Below are 21,415 nucleotides of genomic sequence, written 5' to 3'. Positions count from 1 at the left end.
GGTTTATAAACAGATTTAACTATTTTATTTATTCCAGAGCCACTCAACTCTGCAGTTAATTAAATAAAGGTCTGAGGAAGGAGAGTGAATGTGCTATTTTCTAACGTATTCTCCTCCTTGAAACGTCTGTGACCTGCTTTGGTCAGAGCCCCACAGCAGTGTTCTCCCCCTGTGTAAACAGCCCCTGTTCAGAACGCCCGCTTTCAGCACCTGTTCCTTTAAATGATAATGAGCCGCTCGCTGTTCACCCCGACCCCGAGCGCACAGCAGTGAGGAGCGAGGAGCAGAAGCTCTGGTTTTTAGCCGTTTTCACTCTGTTCTCTTTCTTCTCCTTTTTTAAGGAGGCTTGTTTTATTCCGCGTTTTCCGACTTAGGATAGCTGCTTGGGTGGTCTTGTTTCACAGTGTGTGGGTTGGTGGGCTCCAGATCCTCACTCTAACTTGTACATCCACTGAAAAAGTGATTTTTCTTTTTTTATAATATGTCTCCCTTAAACCCTAGATTTCTTGCGTTTATTTATTTGTGGTGGGGTTTAATGGCTCCACTTCAGCTCTGGTGGTGCTGCGCCGCGGGGGCTTATTTTTCGAGGCTGTATTTTAAGTTTTATGAGACAAACACAAGCGTCTCTTTCTTCACTTCGTGTGCCGTGAGCAGATCTCTGGACACACGGCCGGACTGAAGCACTCCTCTGTAAAATGTATGTAATCCTTCTGTTTATTTCACTGTAAACCTTCCAGCAGGGGTCAGCCGTCTGACCTTTTTGTGGGTCAGTGAAATTCAGCCCTTCAACCTGTTAATGCAGTGGATACGCAGTCCTGTGATTATATCGTTACGTATTTGAAGGGTTTTAATCAAGGGTTTGTCCCTGTTTTGCTGCTACTCTTCTGGGATGGCTTTAAATTAAGTTTGAACAGTGCTGTGAGGATTTGATGGTGACCGCAAGAGCATCAGGGTCAGGTTCTGATATCCCAGAGCTGTTAGCTGAAGCTCCATCACTCTAGTGAACACAGCCCAGTGCTCGGGGGTTTATACCCCTCTGGCAGACATTTGGCATTGAGCCTGGTGAGCTTCAGCCCTATTAGCTTTGGGGTAAAGTCATTATTACAGAAGTATCTCAGTTGTTCTAATCCTGTCAAAATACAGCATTTCAGTTTCAGGATTCCTGAGACTTTGACCTGTTCTAAAATGAGAGGTAAAAATAACCTAGGTTAATAATCCCTTCAGAATTGATATGTGGGGGAATATTCCGTCATATTCTGGGTGAAGGAGTTTTTCACATGCTCTAGCCCTATTCGGACCGGATTAGTGTTACGTGGGGAGCTGGAGCAATGTCATTTTTGTGTTGAGCAATGTCAACACACCACACTCCTCACAGACAGTCACCTGGAGGAAACCGATGCAGACACAGAGAGAACACACCACACTCCTCACAGACAGTCACCTGGAGGAAACCGATGCAGACACAGAGAGAACACACCACACTCCTCACAGACAGTCACCTGGAGGAAACCGATGCAGACACAGAGAGAACACACCACACTCCTCACAGACAGTCACCTGGAGGAAACCGATGCAGACACAGAGAGAACACACCACACTCCTCACAGACAGTCACCCGGAGGAAACCCACGCAGACACAGAGAGAACACACCACACTCCTCACAGACAGTCACCCGGAGGAAACCCACGCAGACACAGGCTGAACACACCACACTCCTCACAGACAGTCACCCGAAGCGGGACTCGAACCCACAACCTCCAGGCCCCTGGAGCTCTGACAGAGACACTACCTGCTGCGCCACCGACTTAAAGATTAGGACATGTTCATATTAATACGTATGGAGGCTACTTGAGGTGTTTCGTTCAGCCGCTGAGCTTTTATTGAGCTCGTATATTTCACTAAACCCCGCCCTAAGCTCCTCCGTTCTCTGGAAAACCTGCGGAAATCTCCTTTACCCCGAGAAATGATGCAGTATTCCACCACAGGTCAATTCAGATAGGGTTAATATAACCTTGGGTTTATTTTTACTGCTCGTTTTACAGTAGGTCAAAGGCTCAGGATCTTTCCTTAAACTAGGTGTTGTTCACAATAGCAGCAGATGGATGTGTTACTAACGTGCCCTGCTCTTTTATATCACCATTAAACAGTTTATAATATCAGTTATAATGATATAACTGATATTATAAACTTACTGATATGAAACTTACTGACATCCATTTGTAAAATAACGTTATCCACAAAATCCCCACACACCACTAATCCCCTCCGAATAGGGCTTTAGACTCATGTGCAGCTGCTTCAGAGTGCGTAGTTTCTATGGAGTTTGTAAAAGCTGTGTTTGTGTAAAAGTGAGTGAATGAAAAGTGTGAAACATTGAACTCTCACCTGCTCTCAACCACAACTTAAACAGACTCCACACACATACACACACACACACACACCCCACAACACACTCTCTCTATACACACACACACACACACACACACAATACACTCTCTACATACACACACACCCCACAACACACTCTCTCTATACACACACACACACAATACACTCTCTACATACACACACACCCCACAACACACTCTCTCTATACACACACAATACACTCTCTACATACACACACACCCCACAACACACTCTCTCTATACACACACACACACACACACACACACACACACAATACACTCTCTACATACACACACACCCCACAACACACTCTCTCTATATACACACACACACACAACACACTCTATATACACACACACACACAACACACTCTATATACACACACACACACAAGACACTCTCTATATACACACACATACACACACCTACAACACACTCTCTCTATACACACACACACAACACACTCTCTACACACACAACACACACTCTCTATACACACACACACCCCACAACACACTCTCTCTACATACACACACCCCACAACACACTCTCTCTATACACACACAACACACACTCTCTATACACACACACACACACAACACACACTCTCTATACACACATACACCCCACAACACACTCTCTCTATATACACACACACACACAACACACTCTATATACACACACACACACAAGACACTCTCTATATACACACACATACACACACCTACAACACACTCTCTCTATACACACACACACAACACACTCTCTACACACACAACACACACTCTCTATACACACACACACCCCACAACACACTCTCTCTACATACACACACCCCACAACACACTCTCTCTATACACACACACACACACAACACACACTCTCTATACACACATACACCCCACAACACACTCTCTGTATATACACACACAACACACTCTCTATATACACACACACACACACAAGACACTCTCTATACACACACACACACACACACACACACAAGACACTCTCTATACACACACACACACACACACACACACACCTACAACACACTCTCTATACACACACACACACACCTAAAACACACTCTCTATACACACACACACACACACGCCTCCACCCTTCACAGCACACTCTCTCTACACACACACAGGCATTCTCTCTCTCTCTCTAGAGACACATTCTCTCTCTACACACACACCCCACACCACACTCTGTCTACACACACACCCCACAACACACTCTCTATACGCACCCCCCACACACACATACACACACACACTCCCTCACCCTACACAGCACACTCTGTACACACACACACACACACACACAGCCATTCTCTCTCTCTAGACACACATTCTCTCTTTACACACGCACACACACACACTTTCTATACACACACACACACACAGTCATTCCAGGTGTAAACATCAGGCAGAGTTTTCTCAGACTGTGGTTCTGACCTGGACCTGTTCCTCTGTTTATTTTACAGAAGTATCTTTATTTTTTATTAATGATTAACTTTTATAAATTGAGTGACCACTAAGAATTATTCAGTGTCTTCTTCGCACCGCTCAGTGTCCACTCTGAACGATCCAGTGGCTGCTCTGAGTTATTTATTGCGTAAAACAAATGGCCGCCGCTGAATAAGACCCGGGACCGGAGTCGGGACCGGACCGGAGCGGACTCTGAGCAGATCCAGAATGCAGACGGAGGACGGACACGCTGCTGTGTGTGAAATATTTTATGAATTCACGTTGTGTCTAGAGCCGCGGTTTGGAAAAGTAAACAGTGGAAATATGGAGCTGCGGCGGCTCTCGGTGATGGAGAGGTGGGCTTCATTAATATTCGCAGCTCAGTGTCGGGGAGTTTACGGAGTTAACCTTCAGGGGGTCGCGATCGTTTTCCTGATCCGTTATGTCATGGTTTTGGAGATACAAGGTTTTGTTCTGACAGCTGTCATCGACGTACACGTCAAAAGTTTTATTATTATTTATTAAATTATTATTATTACAGTTTACAATGTGCAGAATTCACTTCCAGGACACACACACTCTCTCTCTCTCTCTCTCTCTCTGTGTGTGTGTGTGCGCTCTAGTTTCTGAGGCTCAGTTTCTGGTTGTAGAACTGGATTCATTTCTCTGCGGGGAACTCAAAGCTAAATATAATGATCCTCCTTAAATTGTGTGTATACACACACACACACACACACACACACAGCCTCAAGAGCTCCTTTTAAATACACACTCATTATTCTCCTATTCATTTAAAGTTCTTCATTCATCTCTTTTGCTGCAGTTGTTAGTGTTTAACCCTTTATCCCCCAGACGTGTTCACACCAGGAGACTCATTAATCCGCATTAATATTCCTTTATTAAGAACCGTGGCCTTTAAAGGGTTAAAACTGAGGAAAGTTTTCCTCCAATTTTCCTGATTTTTTTTTAAAGATCCCAGCTTTCAGTGTGTGATACGATAGGTTGCCAGTTATTTAAAAATACTGCAGGAAAATGACTGAATTTCCCCGATATGTAATGAGTCTAGAATAATTAAAAATGCATATGGAATGTTTTATAGTAGTCCTCAATAATTCATAGTAGAATGGTTTCTCTCTCTCTCTCTCTTTCTCTCTCTGTCTGTCTCTCTTTCTCCCCATCTCTCTCTCTCTCTTTTCTCTCTGTGTCTCTCTTTCTCTCTTGCTCTCTCTCTTTTCTCTCTGTGTCTCTCTTTCTCTCTTGCTCTCTCTCTTTTCTGTCTCTGTCTGTCTCTCTTGCTCTCTCTCTTTTCTCTCTGTCTCTGTTTCTCTCTCTTCTCTCTCTGTCTCTCTCTTTTCTCTGTGTCTCTCTTTTTCTCTTGCTCTCTCTCTTTTCTCACTCTCTGTCTCTGTCTCTTTTGCTCTCTCTTTTCTGTCTCTGTCTGTCTCTCTTGCTCTCTCTCTTTTCACTCTGTCTCTCTCTTGCTCTCTGTGTCTCTCTCTCTTTTCTCTAGCTCATTCTCTCACTCATCAGTGATATTTAAGTTTCGTTCCTGTGATTATTGTTGTTTTTATTAATTTTTTACTCTACCTCTAAACCCCTCTTTTCTTCTCCTCCTTCTCGCCCCCGCAGTCTGTCCGAGTAAAGACATCCGCAACAACGTGACGAACCTGCGCTCGCTGGAGAACTGCACTGTGATCGAGGGCCACCTAAAGATCCTGCTGATGTTTAAGACCCGAGCGGAGGACTTCAGGGGGCTGAGCTTCCCGAAGCTGGTGATGGTGACGGACTACCTGCTGCTGTTCCGGGTCTACGGCCTGGAGAGCCTCTCCGACCTGTTCCCCAACCTCACCGTGATCCGCGGCAACAACCTCTTCTTCAACTACGCCCTGGTGGTGTTCGAGATGCTGCAGCTGAAGGAGCTGGGTCTGCGCAGCCTGGTGAACATCACCCGCGGAGCCGTGCGCATGGAGAAGAACCCGGACCTCTGTTACCTGTCCACCCTCGACTGGTCCAAGATCCTCGACTCCGTGGAGGACAACTACATCGTGGCCAACAAGAACCAGAGCGAGTGCGGAGACCTGTGCCCCGGGACCATCGCCGGGAAGAACTTGTGCGCCCAGACCACCTTCAACGGCCACTTCGGGGAGCGCTGCTGGAACCAGGACCACTGCCAGAGGAGTGAGTCTTAGCCTTTGTCCCTTTTCTCTTACAGATCCACGCTGTCCAGAGCCTTTAGTGGAATGAGGTTTCACAGGCATTTACATATTTTTAGTGCATTTCTGGAACACATTTTTGTGTAATATATATTCGTGTTATTTGTGTTAAATATAATTTGGGCTTTTATTTTGTAAATATTGGTATGTTACGATATCTATTTTCGTATAGAGTCTGTGTATATTTTGGAATATAATTAGTCTTTTATTTTATAATGTTATATATTTTGAAAAATAGTCATATATTTGTGGATTGTATTGAGAGTATTTTTTAAATATAGTTAGTGTATAGTTAGTTTATAATTAGTGTATATTAGCGCTGGGCAATTAATCGAAAAGTAATCGAAATTGACATTCAGAACTTCTAATCTACATATCGATTATTTGTATTCTGTTATGTCCCCACTGTGTGTTCGTGTACCGTCCCTTTAAAACCACACTACCAAGCTGTAGTCACGTGGTTCTGCCCCCAATCTGCAACATGGAGGAGAACCTAAACACAGAGGCCGACCGAGCAAAATAATCATTCATTGATCGTAATCCTGGTAAAATGTACAGTTAATCGTGATATTCATTTGCGCTCATGTCGCCCCGTCACTGTATTTATATATTGATATGTATTTGGTAAATAGTCGTATATTTGAGGATTATATTGAGGGTATTTTTGGAATATAATTAGTGTATATTTATTATATATTTTGGTCGGTAAATTTGTGCTTGTTTTCTATTTGTCATTAATTTAGAGCTGATTCCAGAATTTTCTCCCAGGTTTTCTTTTGTCGCTTGTAGAGTTTACTGTGAGGTCACGTCTAGAAATGAATTTGATTATGATTTATTGACACACAGCATGAATGAATGAATGAATGAGGGAGTGAATGAAATAAAGAAGCTGTGTTTGTGACTTTGGTTGCGATGGCCGCAGGTTCAGCTTCAGGGCTGCAACGATTAACCCCTACAGTGTGTGTGTGTGTGTGTGTGTGTGTGTGTGTGTGTGTTGTGAGGAGCATGAAGACAAGAAATGGAGGAAGAGAAAGAAGTGGGGTGATTAGACAGGTGCAAATGATGAGGGGCGAGAGGGAAAGAGAGGGAGGGAGAGGGGCTTGTGATGGAGAGAGAGACTGAACCCCAGTGGTGACCCCTGGCCTGAGGTCAGAGAGTGTCCTGAAGTGGAGTCTCAGTCCTGGTCCACTCTGTGTCTCAGTGATGCGAAAGGTCCCGGTGTCATTGGAGCTCAGCACGCTTGGAGGAGAACACTCTTAGTTCTTTTTTTTTTATTGTTTCTCTCTCTTTTGCCATCATCCTCTCTCTCTCTCTTTTTCTCTCTCTCTTTGTTTCCCTCTCTCTCACTGTTTTTCTCAATCTCTCTCCATCTCTCTCTCTCTCTCTCTGTGTTTTTCTCAATCTCTCTCCATCTCTGTCTCTCTCTCTCTCTCTCTCTCTCTCTCTGTATGTATTGCACCTGTAGAATAACTTGTTAAAGGGTGATGTGTGTGTGTGTGTGTGTGTGTTGACGCTCTTTTCCGGAGGCCAAAGTAAACTGTGTGATCTCTGAGAATCACACACCTGACGGTCTGCCCGGACGCTGTTGGCGTTTACCCAGCGGAGCCTGCGTCGTCCGAGCGTGTGGATGAAGATAAACAGTGTGTGTGTGACTCTCGAACCTCACCGTGATTCACAGAGCGTTCGCACTCAGGAGGGGATTCGGTGCCTCTCTGAAAAAGGAAATCCGAGTTTTCAGATGATTATGTTGAAGTTCTCTGTGGTTTGAAAGCAGACCGGGTCTGTGTTGATTGCTGAGGCCGCTGTAACGAGCCGTGGCGGCGGTGTGTGAGACGCTGCCGTCCCTGTTTACACTCGCTCTTTAATCCTGGAGCTTAATCACAGAAGTTCTCTCTGATCTTAATTCAGATAAAGCTGGAAACGTGTGTCTTTTGTGGTTGTAGCAGGTGGTGGCTTGTTTTTGTTTGTGTATATGTGTGTGTGTGTGGGTGTGGGTGCACTGGTGAGAGAGGGAGAGAGAGTGGGAGAGAGACCTGTGGTGGATGTGTTGTTTAGATAAGCTGTATCTGTTCCTCTGGCACACTGTGTTCTTTCGGCCGGTGTTTGGCTCTGACGCAAGGCCATGATTTTCATGTCAAAGTTCAGCGGAGCGCATGTTTGTTGTGATTATTGTTTCCGCTTTGATGAGGGTGAGGAAGAGGAGGATGAAGATGATGTGAATGATGAGGAGGTGATAAAGACGTGGATGATGTAAATGATGATGATGAGGAGGAGGAGGGTGATGATGGTAAATTAATTTGAAGGAATTTTAATAAGAATATGCAAATGTAGCCAAGTACCCATTTAGGTGCGAGCAAACCGGACCTTTCCTGGTTCATATCCATTACAGCAGAGAAACGCCCACGCGGCCAGCAGAGCCAACAGGCGCGATAAAGTGCAGAGAGACACAGTGTACTGTCGGCTGAGACTAATAACTGAGTCCTGTAACTATCGACTCTGGGCTTGAGTCAGAGATCAGACCGGTCCAGACTCAGACTCCGTGAGATGCAGCTCACAGAAATATGCGGAAAACACACTCCCATTTTCATATTTAAACATAAGTTAAAAATGACGGAGCGCACTTTTAAAGGGGGTGTATATGAATGTGGGGAAATGCGGTTCTCTCTGAGTTCTTTAGGTTCGTAAGCTTCATGTTTTTTAATAAAAGTGGAGCAGTGTTGTTTGTGCGTGTCTCAAGCTGAACGTGTCTACGTTTGAATTCCCACAGAAACTCATTTTTAACTGCTGTTTAGTTTTGTAGCACTGTCGCTAATGCGGTTAGCGGTCTCTCGAGTTTGGAGTCATTTCCCCCAAATGATCTGAAACAGCAAAAAATAAGTGAATGTAATCCACCTATGGAGCAGGAATAGAGCAACATCCTCATCTCTGGTCTAAAAAAAAACACATGCCGTTTCTGTGCCGTGAGCTGAGAGAGAAAGCCTAGCCTACCGGGCCGAGACACTTTGTTTTTTTAGTTTTTTTTTTTATTCATTTACAGAGCTTTGTAAACACATTAGGGCAGGTTCCAGCGCAAACCGAGTGGAGAGCAGCCCATGGTGAAAATAAAAAGTGATTTTTAAAATCGTGAATGCCACCTTTAAGTGATTGACTCTGTGCAGACGTCAGTGTAATTGTTGTGAGTCAGTGTTTTAGGGGGTCGGCTGCACGGGGGGCAGTGTAACTCTGTGTGTGAAATGTTAATCCCCGAGGCATGACCACCGAGGACAGGTCATTACCTCAGAGTGGAGGAACTCTCTGGAGCCTGACTTCTGCGTCATCAGGTGCGTTCACCAGGCAAGTGAGGAGCTTGGCACTGGGTCAGAACGTCATGAGTTTGATAGCAGCTGATCAGTAACGCAGTGTCCTTGAGCGAAGTGCTTGACCCTGAGTGACTCTGAGGCAGAGTTGATTTAGAGCAGTGTCACAGCTTGTGTAATCTCCGTAGGACAGCGGTGACAGAATAGGAGCAGCTGCACATGAGCCGACAGTCACTGTGCCGTTGGGGTAAAAACCAGAGACTGGGCTGTGTTTACCTTCAGGAATGACACAGCATCACAACACAGAGTAAATTCCTAGCATTCTCTCTTTTATTCGGTTTATTTTCCCCTCTTCAGCTGCCCCCAGCATTCTCTCTCTCTCTCTCTCTCTCCCTCCTCTCCCCATCTCTCCCTGAACACTGAGTCTTTGATGCGTCCTGACCCTGGCGGCTGTAGCTCAATGCTAATGCTACACTGGCGTACGTGAGCGGATGAATGACACCATTCAGACCTGGACGCTTCACTTCCACTGAGCCTCTCCTTTAAATTCCACCCTCCACTGCTCTCCTCTCCGCACGCCTCTGTGTCCCAACACTTTGTACGGATTACGGAGCTCCATAAACCCGCTGTGTGTTCGACTGAACGATCACTGGATTAGGAACACCTACCTTGTATCTACACTCAATGTCCATTCTCTCAGCTCCACTGACCACACAGGAGCACGTTGTAGTTATACAGTTTCAGACTGACGTCCAGCGGTTGCTCCGCATACTTTCTTATGCCCATTTTAACCTGTTCTCCAGCGCTCAGGACCCCCACAGAGCAGGTGTGATGTGGTGGTGGATCATTCTCAGCGCTGCAGTGACACTGACGTGGTGGTGGTGTGTTAGTGTGTGTTGTGCTGGTGTAGAGTGGATCAGACACAGCAGTGCTGCTGGAGTTTTTAACCCCCTCAGTGTCTGGACCGAGAACAGTCCACCGACCAAAAACATCCAGCTACATGAACATGTGACAGCTTTAACAGATGTGCTTATTTGTGCTTTAAAGAACATGTTGAGCATTGTTTGCTGCACACACACACACACACACACACACACTCTCGCTCAGAGCTAATTTTCAGATTGGCATCTTTATTTCATCCTCTCTTCTTTGATGAGACATAAATGAAAGTCCATTTCTCTGTAACGAACACAGACGGAAATTAGAGACTAAATTGATGCGGCGGATGATGGACTCAAACCCAGAACCTGCTCTTAGACACTGCACTAACAGCGGTGTCTTCTTCTCCAACAGGCCATGTCCAGTGTAGGTGGAGGTTCAGGGGAGAAATGAGGGAAGCTGAAGTGTCTCAACACTCCAGCTGTGTCTCGTTACGATCGACTAGAAGCGTTTATTACTTCTGAGTGAGTTGTTGTTTGTTGTTTAGTGAGTAATATCAGTAAACTCTGTTTACTCCAGACCAGGGCACAAAGCGAGTGTGTGGATTGCACTTTGATACGGTTTGATCCACATGCGTTTACACTGAGTCAGCGTGGTCTCCGGTCCGTCACTTGGAAACGTTTGCTCTGTGGCCTGTGATATGCAAATCAGTTTCACCCTTGAACCAACCCTGAGGATTTTACATAATTAGCTCCTCGTGTTTATGGAACAGGGGTGCTGTGCTTTGGTTGCAGTGGGTGGTTTTTTTTGTTTCACTGGGAGGGGCTTGTGTTGTAGTGGGTGGGGTTTGGTTGCACTGGGAGGGGCTTATGTTTTAGTGGGTGGGGTTTGTTTGCCCTGAGAGGGGCTTATATTTTAGTGGGTGGGGTTTGTTTGCCCTGGGAGGGGCTTATATTGTGGTGGGAGGGGTTTGGTTGCCCTGGGAGGGGCTTATATTGTGGTGGGAGGGGTTAGAGTTGCCCCGGGAGGGGTTAGAGTTGCACTGGGAGGGGCTTGTATTTTAGTGGGTGTGGTTTGGTTGTACTGGGAGGGGCTTATATTGTAGTGAAATAAGTGTTTACAATTTTTTGTTGCTTCTTCAGAATGTTTGAAACTGTTACATTTGTAGTAAAATATATCTTTAATTAATAAAACTTTTAATGCAATTAATATATAAAAATATTTAATTTAATATAATTAATATTAATAAAGCATTTATTTTGATCCAATAGTGCGTTCTTCAAATTATTAAAAGTGTTTTATTGTATCGCCGGTAACATCTCTATCACCAAAATACCTTGAAATATCACGATATTATTTTAGGGTCTCATCGCCCGCCCCTGTGTAGGGTGGTGTTTAATAGTATAGTGATGTATTGTACAGTATCTGTGTCTGTATCAGTCGTGTCGAGCTGTGTGTAGCGTGTGCAGTGGTAGTGTGGTAGTGGTCACTGAGAGCGAGGCTCTATCTCCTCGCTTGTGTTTGTTTTTTTTTTTTTAAACCAGTGGTTTTCTCTGTATCAGCTCCTCCTCACACTCTGACCTCAGGTCAGAGGAAGAGGCCCCTCAGGCAGATCACGAGGAGCCCTGAGTTCAGCTTCTTTATCTGAGAGCAACGGAAACGTCTCCTCTCTCTGTTCAGCAGCTCCTCGCTCACTTCACCGTGTCCTGCTCTGTGTGGTTTTCATTCTGCTTTGGGTGTGGAGTTAAGAGTTAGACACACACACACACACACACACACACACACACACACACACGTGTCCTCTTTCTGACACAACGTATCAGCAAGTGGCTCACACACATCTTACGCAACTCGGCTGGTTGAAATAGGTTTTGAGAAATGACATGTACTTTGTCGCACTCTTTTACATGTTTTTAAACTGGGCTTCTGTTTTAACCCATAGTTTCTATAGTTATTTAACTGCATCATTCATTCATTCATTGTCTGTAGCCCTTATCCAGTTCGGGGCGGCGGTGGGGGGTGTATGGGGATGTTCGAGGATTAGTTGAGGTTTTTGTAAAGAGATTTGAATGTGGTGAAAGAAGATACATAGTGCAGTTTCTGCAGTGCTGAGTCCAGAGTAGGAAACACAGCTCAGTGGAGCTTCACAACGAGTTTGAAGCTGAAGTCTTGAGGTAAATATATACGTAAAGTTACTTTAAAAGAGTCAATAAAATGGATAAAGGCAAGAGTACGTTGATTATTCGTTTGATTCCGAGTTTCCAGGTGGGGTTCGGACGCAGCGTGACCCTGAGCAGGATGAAGCAGTTACAGAAGATGAATGAATGAGTTTAGAATGTAAACACACACTGTTTTCTGAAACCCTGGTCTCTGGACCGTATCTTTTCTAAGATAAGCCCCTGCTGGGGGGTGGTCACCTCTGTCCAGTGCTTGTTTTGTGGTCGTTACGGGGCGCATTTCTCAAATGCTTCGGTGATAACGGTCTGTTTATGTTGATATCTCTGAGTGTGTGAGCGAGGCAGTGTCAGCAGGTGATGGGTGCGATTCACAGCCTTTAACTCTGTGTTCTGTTCTGTTTTGGCGGGGTTTAATCTCTACTCTCTCCTCCATGTTGCGCTCGCAGGGTTAGTTCCCACTGAAGTTGTGCCTGAGGAAGGGAGACGGGGAGGAGGAGGAGGATGGGTGAAACATCTCAGTGACGCAATGCCCTCTTAAAGGGACAGCACACGGTGCACAGTTCCAGGAGGACGGGTTTGGGAACGCTGCGAATAGCAGCTCCCGTGGGTGGCTTTGATGTGTCTGAAAAGCGTGTTTTGAGTAATTTAAGAAGAGATAATGATGTAACGCCGTCGTGTCGTCCGTCGCTGACCCAGGGTCTTGTTTGTAGCCCCCCGCTGTTAGGACTTGAGCTGTGCTGGATGTTGAACTTTGACCCAGATGTTGTGCTGCGTGGCTGTGTGTGGACGGTGATGTGAGCTTCAGTGTAATCAGAGCTGCTGCCTTGGGGTGTGTGTGTGTGTGTGTGTGTGTGTGTGTGTGTGGACAGGGAAGTTCTCATTTGTTTGTATGCAGTGGGGAAGTTAGTTTTTGTCATAAAATCTAAGAGTGCCATTGTTTCTGGATTGTTTCCAGGGAAAGTGGAGAAAACTGCATTAACGGCTGTCAGTGGGAATGGGATTGAGCTGGGAATGAGAGATAGGTGTGCTGGGAATGAGATAGATGCCTTGGGAATGAGAGATAGATGTGCTGGGAATGAGAGATAGATGCTCTGGGAATGAGAGATAGATGTGCTGGGAATGAGAGATAGATGCCTTGGGAATGAGAGATAGGTGTGCTGGGAATGAGAGATAGATGTGCTGGGAATGAGAGATAGATGTGCTGGGAATGATATAGATGCCCTGGGAATGAGAGATAGGTGTGCTGGGAATGAGAGATAGATGTGCTGGGAATGAGAGATAGATGTGCTGGGAATGAGAGATAGATGTGCTGGGAATGAGAGATAGATGTGCTGGGAATGAGAGATAGATGCGCTGGGAATGAGAGATAGATGCCTTGGGAATGAGAGATAGATGCGCTGGGAATGAGAGATAGATGCGCTGAGAATGAGAGATAGATGCGCTGGGAATGAGAGATAGATGCCCTGGGAATGAGAGATAGATGCCCTGGGAATGAGAGATAGATGCGCTGGGAATGAGAGATAGATGCGCTGGGAATGAGAGATAGATGCGCTGGGAATGAGAGATAGATGCGCTGGGAATGAGAGATAGATGCGCTGGGAATGAGAGATAGATGCGCTGGGAATGAGAGATAGATGCCTTGGGAATGAGAGATAGATGCCTTGGGAATGAGAGATAGATGCGCTGGGAATGAGAGATAGATGCGCTGGGAATGAGAGATAGATGCGCTGGGAATGAGAGATAGATGCGCTGGGAATGAGAGATAGATGCGCTGGGAATGAGAGATAGATGCGTTGAGAATGAGAGATAGATGCGTTGAGAATGAGATAGATGCCTTGGGAATGAGAGATAGATGCGCTGGGAATGAGAGATAGATGCGCTGGGAATGAGAGATAGATGCGCTGGGAATGAGAGATAGATGTGCTGGGAATGAGATAGATGCCTTGGGAATGAGAGATAGATGCGCTGGGAATGAGAGATAGATGCGCTGGGAATGAGAGATAGATGCGCTGGGAATGAGAGATAGATGCGCTGGGAATGAGAGATAGATGCGCTGGGAATGAGAGATAGATGCGCTGGGAATGAGATAGATGCCTTGGGAATGAGAGATAGATGCGCTGGGAATGAGAGATAGATGCGCTGGGAATGAGAGATAGATGCGCTGGGAATGAGAGATAGATGTGCTGGGAATGAGATAGATGCCTTGGGAATGAGAGATAGATGTGCTGGGAATGAGAGATAGATGTGCTGGGAATGAGATAAATGCCTTGGGAATGAGAGATAGATGCGCTGGGAATGAGAGATAGATGTGTTGAGAATGAGATAGATGCCTTGGGAATGAGAGATAGATGCCTTGGGAATGAGAGATAGATGCCTTGGGAATGAGAGATAGATGCCTTGGGAATGAGAGATAGATGCCTTGGGAATGAGAGATAGATGCCTTGGGAATGAGAGATAGATGCGCTGGGAATGAGAGATAGATGTGCTGGGAATGAGAGATAGATGCCTTGGGAATGAGAGATAGATGCGCTGGGAATGAGAGATAGATGCGCTGGGAATGAGAGATAGATGCGCTGGGAATGAGAGATAGATGTGCTGGGAATGAGAGATAGATGTGCTGGGAATGAGATAGATGCCTTGGGAATGAGAGATAGATGCCTTGGGAATGAGAGATAGATGTGTTAAGAATGAGATAGATGCCTTGGGAATGAGAGATAGATGTGCTGGGAATGAGAGATAGATGCTCTGGGAATGAGAGATAGATGCCTTGGGAATGAGAGATAGATGCCTTGGGAATGAGAGATAGATGCTCTGGGAATGAGAGATAGATGTGTTAAGAATTAGATAAATGCTTGTAAAGTTTGTTGTAGCCCAAAGTTTCTTCTGAAATGAAGGTCATTAACAGGGAGCTTGTTTCTTTCGCTGCAGTAACAGCCTCCAGTCTTCTGAAAAGGCTTTGCATTTGGTGTTGTTTGAACATGTCTGTGAGGATTTGATGGCACTCGTGAGGTCTGATGCAGATGCCGGATGTTCAGTAATAATCGCTGAATTTAGCAGCTTTCTCTAAATATGTGTTTTATGATTATTTTTGTAGAGAGAGAGAGTGAGAGAGATTAGCTCTGTCTACAGGAAGTGAGAGGCCCCTGAGGGAGCAGCTGTCGTAACTGATTGATTCGTGTCCACCAGGGCACAGCAGTACAGGACGTTTAGAGGATGATATGCCTCTGTTTGTTTAATTTACAAAGCCTCTGTAATGTTGGCATGACTCGTGGTCGTACTGACATATTGTAATACACTTCAGGAAGTGCAGGGGGCGATGTGGCTGTGTTTTGTACAAAGGTACAGGAACCAAAAACCACACAATCCTTTGATTAGTTGATTAAAGATGCTGTATATGAACAAACACAACAACTTTCAGTGCTCCTTCAGAAGCTCTACCCCCCAAATGCACTCCTAGAAAAGAGTTTAGTCGATCGGTTGAGTGTATCATCGAATAAATAATAACGAATGATGGCGCAGGAGCCGAACAGAGCCCTATTCTGGTGGGATTGGGAGCCGGACTCTCTTCCTGTTTTAGCCGTGGACGGTGCGAGGGCCAGGCACCTCTTCTGTCCTTATTAAGTGCCCCAGCTTGTGTCCAGCAGCTCAGTGAGCCTCCAGCTGCTGCCAAGCTCGGCTATATATCAGCGCTCGGACTGCTGACCCCTTATTTTAGCGCAGCAGCACTCTGGAGCTGCCCGGACCAAAATAATACTTCTAGCACAGTGAGAGTGGAAGAGCAGATGGAGGAGTGCACTGGGCTGGAATTTGGATCCTGACCGAAATGGCCTCCCTCTTCTCTGAAGGCCTTTGAGGACAGATCTCCTCCCAGCCCTCGCTGACCTGGCTCTGGCCTCGGGTCGGGGGCTCGAGCTGGGCGACTGTGGAGGGGTAAAAGGAGGAGGTTCTGCTGGACGTTAACCCAGACTCCGACACACGCCCGGAGACCAGAGCTTCAGGATTTTACAGCTGTTTGCAAACATGTGGAATCCTGCTCCACACACAACTCGCTTCTGTTTAACACATCGGGGGAAAAGTAAAGCTCACACTGTGGCTTGTGTTAAAGTTATTTGTAATTTGACCAGCGCAGTGTCCAGACTTTCATACCACCACATCATTTGTGGTTCCGATATTGGCCTTTTGTGGAAGTGTTAGGGGAAAGCCACAGCTATTATCTGGTGGTGTTCTCCGGTGTTTATCGTCTTATCACACTTTCAACCAGGTTTATTCACTTAATTAAAGTTTCTAGTGCTTTTTCCTTTCTGTATTCTCAAAGCTACATCTTTACAACATGGTAATAGAAGCAGTGGCGCCCCCTATATCGCCTGTAGGGCATCACAAACTCAGACTTTAAGGATAACATTAAAATGGAGCAGACTTTTATACAAAATGGAAGCGCGGTCGCATCCTACATTTACTGCAGTGAATTACAGTCTGTCAGCACGACATTAAAGAGGATCCTGGTGTGCTTTTCCGTGTAAAACAGAAGCAGTATCGCCCCCTGTACTTCCTGAAGTGTTTTACAGTCTGTCAGAATGATGATGTGGATCACAAGAATATTAAAGAGGATCATGGCACGCTTCACAAAATAATGCAGAAGCACTGTCACCCCCTAGACTTCACATGGGGGATTACAATCTGTCAGAACAAATTTGTGGGTTATATATCATTTATAGAGGATTATACAATGACTTTTTAAAAATAAATTAGGGGGTTCTAGCACCCCCTACACTGTCAGAACGACTGTGTGCATCCTGTAAACACTCAGCTTGTTTACACATGAGTCATAGATTAACAAATAGACCCCTTAGAGTCAGTAAGGGTGGGTGGGTGTGTGTATGTGTAAGAGTGACTGAGGAAATGTGGCGGTAGCTCTGTCTGGTGCCATTCTGAAAGATAACTGAGGTGCAGTAGGCGTTATTTTCCCAGGCTTTTGGGGGTATTAATAACCGCAGCCGGGGTCAGAGACGTGCAGACCGAGGTGTTTGTACGACTAAACAGCGTTCAGGAAATGTGTGTGTGTGTGTGTGTGTGTGTGTGTGTGTGTGTGTGTGTGTGAGAGAGAGAAAGAAATGTAAAGCTGTGTGTGAATGAGCCTGAGTGTGTGTTTCACAACAGGTTTTTAATGCCTGTTCGTAAGAGGTGTGTGTGTGTGTGTGAGAGAGCAGAAAGTGGCGCCGGTGCTGCGCTGGAACGGAACTAGTAGTTTTCCTGAAGTCAACAGCAATGGCTCTTCCCAATTGTTTCCTGTCTTTGTGTGGCCATTTCCTACCCCAGGGTTATGAGTGGTCTCAGGGGGTGGGTGTGTGTGTGTGTGTGTGAGTGACATTTAGAGGGGTTCAGTTAATAAATACAATAATGATATGATTCTGCAGACACACACAACAAATGTCAGGGGCCTTACAGTGTGTGTGTGTGTGTGTGTGTGTGTGTGTGTGGAGTTGAGCTGTGTGTGAGGTGAAAGGGGTGCATGGGGGTTGTGTAACTTGTTTGTGAGTAAAAATAAGCCCCCCCTTGTGTGGACGGTTGAGGATTGTTTTTGAAAGCCGAAGTGTCCAATATCTGTGGTTTCCTGTCCACATAACCGACGCCTACACTTATCTATCACCTGATTGGACGAGGGGCTTCTGAACACACACACACACACACACACACACACAGTTTGTTTTCCTGTAGTGTGAGGATGTTGGGTCATATATAAATCACATCCATAGTGTCATCACTGCTGGATCAAAACCTTGTAAATCCAAAAAGGGGAAATTAAACTTTCATGGGGGATCTGACGAATGAAGAGCAGCATGAAAGGGAGTTTACAAAGTATGCAGAGCAATGAGCGAGCTACAGGCTGTACACTAAGGGCAGGTGTAGGGTCAGTGCGGCTGATGAACCGGACAGTGACAGTGGGGGAAAAGGAGGTAGTTGTAATGTTTTGGCCGATCTGTGTGTGTTCATGTGATGATAAACACTCCTGACTGTTTGTGTAGCCTGGGGCAGATTAGCCCCGCCCATACCTCTCTGAAGTGGAAGGGAAGGCTAATTCTCGTCAGCCAATCAGAAAGGAGCTGGTGTGCATACGTTAGTCTTAAAGGCACTGTACCTGGAAATTGCCTGTTTTTTTTTCAGGTTAAAAAGAACAAATCAGTTCCAAGGGAAAGAGAGGAGGTGGGGTTTTAAACGGAGGATCAGCTCGTTCTGGGACTTTAAAAGTGTCAGTGAAACTGCCAAAGCATTTATCACATGACCCACACACACCTGTGGTGCACACTGTGTGAAGTGATGGAACGTGTAGTGACCTGCTTCACACACAACTCTGGAAAGAGTGTGAGAACGGAATTTGGAGGCGATGCATTGGTTAGAAACAGATTAATATACAGCAGCAAAATCTCTCTGTCTCTCTCTCTATATTTATCTCTCTCTCTCTCTCTCTCTTTCTCTCTCTCTCTTTCTATCTCTCTCTATCCCTCCCTCTCTTTTTCTCTCTTTCTATTTCTATTTCTCTCAATCTCTCTTTCTCTCTCTCTCTCTCTTTCTATCTCTCTATATATCTCTCACTATCCCTCCCTCTCTCTTTCTCTCTCTCTCTCTCTCTCTCTCTCTCTCTCTCTCATCCTTGGTCCAGAACCCACCCAAAGTCACTAGATGCAAGGCAGGAACACACCCTTTATCACATAATCACCCTGACACACACACACACACACACACACACTCCAAACCTGCACACACCCTGTCACTCACACATTCACACCCTTTAAAGCTTTCCCTGTAGTCTGCTCTTCCTCTGCAGCTGCCTTGGTTATGGTTGTTTACGTTGTTGTTGTTGTTGTTGTTTACCACATCTGTGTGGCTGGTGAGTTTTGGCTGTAAATGTAAAAGCTTCCTGTTGGAGTGTGTTTTGTTTGTTTGTTTGTTTTGGGTGACGTTTTCACTAGTGATTACTCATGGGTGTATTTTCTTGTGTTATTTTTCCTTGAGTTTTTTCCTTGAGTGTTTTCTCTGATGTTTTCTTGGCAATGATTTCTCAAAGGTGAATTTCTGTCTATGGCGTTCCTGTCCGTGGCGTTCCCTCCGTGACATTTCTGTCTATGGCGTTCCTGTCTGTGGCGTTCCCTCCTTGGCATTCCCTCCTTGGCATTCCCTCCGTGGCGTTCCTGTCTATGGCGTTCCTGTCTATGGCGTTCCTCTCCGTGGCATCCCTGTCCGTGGCGTTCCTGTCTATGGCGTTCCTGTCCGTGGCGTTCCTGTCTATGGCGTTCTCTGCGTGGCATCCCTGTCCGTGGCGTTCCTGTCTATAGCATTCCTGTCTATGGCGTCCTGTCCGTGGCATTCCTGTCTATGGCGTTCCTGTCTATGGCGTTCCTCTCCGTGGCGTTCCTGTCTATGGCGTTCCCTCCATGGCATTCCTCTCCGTATCATTCCTGTCTATGGCGTTCTCTCCGTGGCGTTCCCTCCGTGTCTGGCCTGTGTTTTCTCTCTGTGATGTTTCCTGCTTTATTCCTTAGTGGTGGTGTTTTTCTCAGCACCGATTCCTCGATGGTGTTGTTCTCTGTGGTGATTTGTGTGGGTTTTTTTTTTCCTCGTGGTGTTTTCTGATTAGTGTTTTTTCAGGGTGTTTTACCTTTTGTGGTGTTTTCTGTCTGGTTGTTTTTTCTCTGCTGTGTTCTCTTGTATTTTCTGGTGGTGTTTTCTCCGTGAACGCGGCAGTGGGAAGTGGGCAGCTCTGGGAGAGGATGCTGGTTATAGACTCTCTTTGATCGGAGCGTGTGGAGCTTCCACTAAAAGAGGAGCCAGCTGTGAACAAAGCCTCACAGCTGTATTTCCAGTGCAGAGCCAGAGCCTCCAGCGCTGCTGTGCTTCTTCCTGCTCCACAACTCAGGACTGGACTCTGAAACCTGAGCCTTTGGGAGCAAGATGCAGCTGCACATGAGCCTAAGATCTCCATGCTCAGGGCCAGTGGCTGTCTAGAGGGGTGTAAGGGCCCCCAGCGTTGGGCTGTAGAGCTGAGGATCTTTGTGGACACCTACTCTTAGAACATTTCTTCTGAATCGGGAGTTTGTTCCCTGTGCTGCAGTTTACAGGACTCAGATTCGATGTCGGAACATTGCTGTGAGGATTTGATGGAATCGTGAGGTCCGTTATTGATGTGGGATCATTAGTCGTGGTGCTTTATCTCATCCCAGAAGTTATTGGATGGAGATACATCCAGAGAAATCCTCCTCACTTCTCCACAGCCGAGGTCTGGCGAGGTTTACGCCCCTCTGGCCCACGCTCGGCTTTGTGTGTGGTGACCTTAGGCTCCTGTGCAGCTGCTCCACGGTCCACACTAGTAGCTGGATTCCCTCGTTGCCCTGAGAATCCCCAGCTATGCCTGTTTCTGCTCCAGCGGACGGTTTCTGAGCGGAGCAGGTTTGGATTGTGGTCGTTTCTGTGTGAGGGAAAGTTCTGGCAGGGTCTGGAACCTGGATTCATGTGGTTTGTTTGTGCGCACAGCTGTGAGGAGTCACCTTGCAGGAGTTCGTTGGGAATTCCCCCTTAAATCAGCCTTACTCTTCTCTGGCCAGTGGTTCACATCCTCGCCGTCCAATCGCAGCCTTCAGCAGCCTGCCAATTTGCATACTGGGCTAAAAAAACGCGTACAAGCTCCAGCTGCTCGGCTCCAGCCTGTGATCCGAACAGAAACGCTGCCGGACCTTTATTTAGGGATTTGAAAATATTTTTAGAGCTCATAACCCGGGGCCTTGGGGCCTTGGGGGCCGTGGTTTTCGGAGGGGAGTATTTCTGGGGGCTTCGTCTTAACGGCATAAAAATAACACTCCCACTGTGATTATCTCAGCTCTATCCCCATCACTCCGGCTGTTTAAGGAGCTGCGCCAGGGTCCTGCGGGTCACGTTATGGTCACAGATTAACAGACACCTCTTTATTCGG

The 21,415-nt window shown here is 46.1% G+C and overlaps 1 protein-coding gene across 1 annotated transcript in view; it reads left to right on the top strand.

The window, feature by feature from the left end:
• Positions 1-21,415, top strand: part of insrb (insulin receptor b) — a 68,160-nt gene that overhangs the window by 6,100 nt on the left and 40,645 nt on the right. The window contains 1 exon segment of the mRNA XM_066647193.1: positions 5,518-6,066. Coding sequence (XP_066503290.1) covers positions 5,518-6,066 — 549 coding nt within the window.

This window comes from Hoplias malabaricus, chromosome 16 (genome assembly GCF_029633855.1).
Source record: "Hoplias malabaricus isolate fHopMal1 chromosome 16, fHopMal1.hap1, whole genome shotgun sequence".
NCBI lineage: Eukaryota > Metazoa > Chordata > Actinopteri > Characiformes > Erythrinidae > Hoplias > Hoplias malabaricus.
This window is presented reverse-complemented; position numbering and strand designations above follow the sequence as displayed.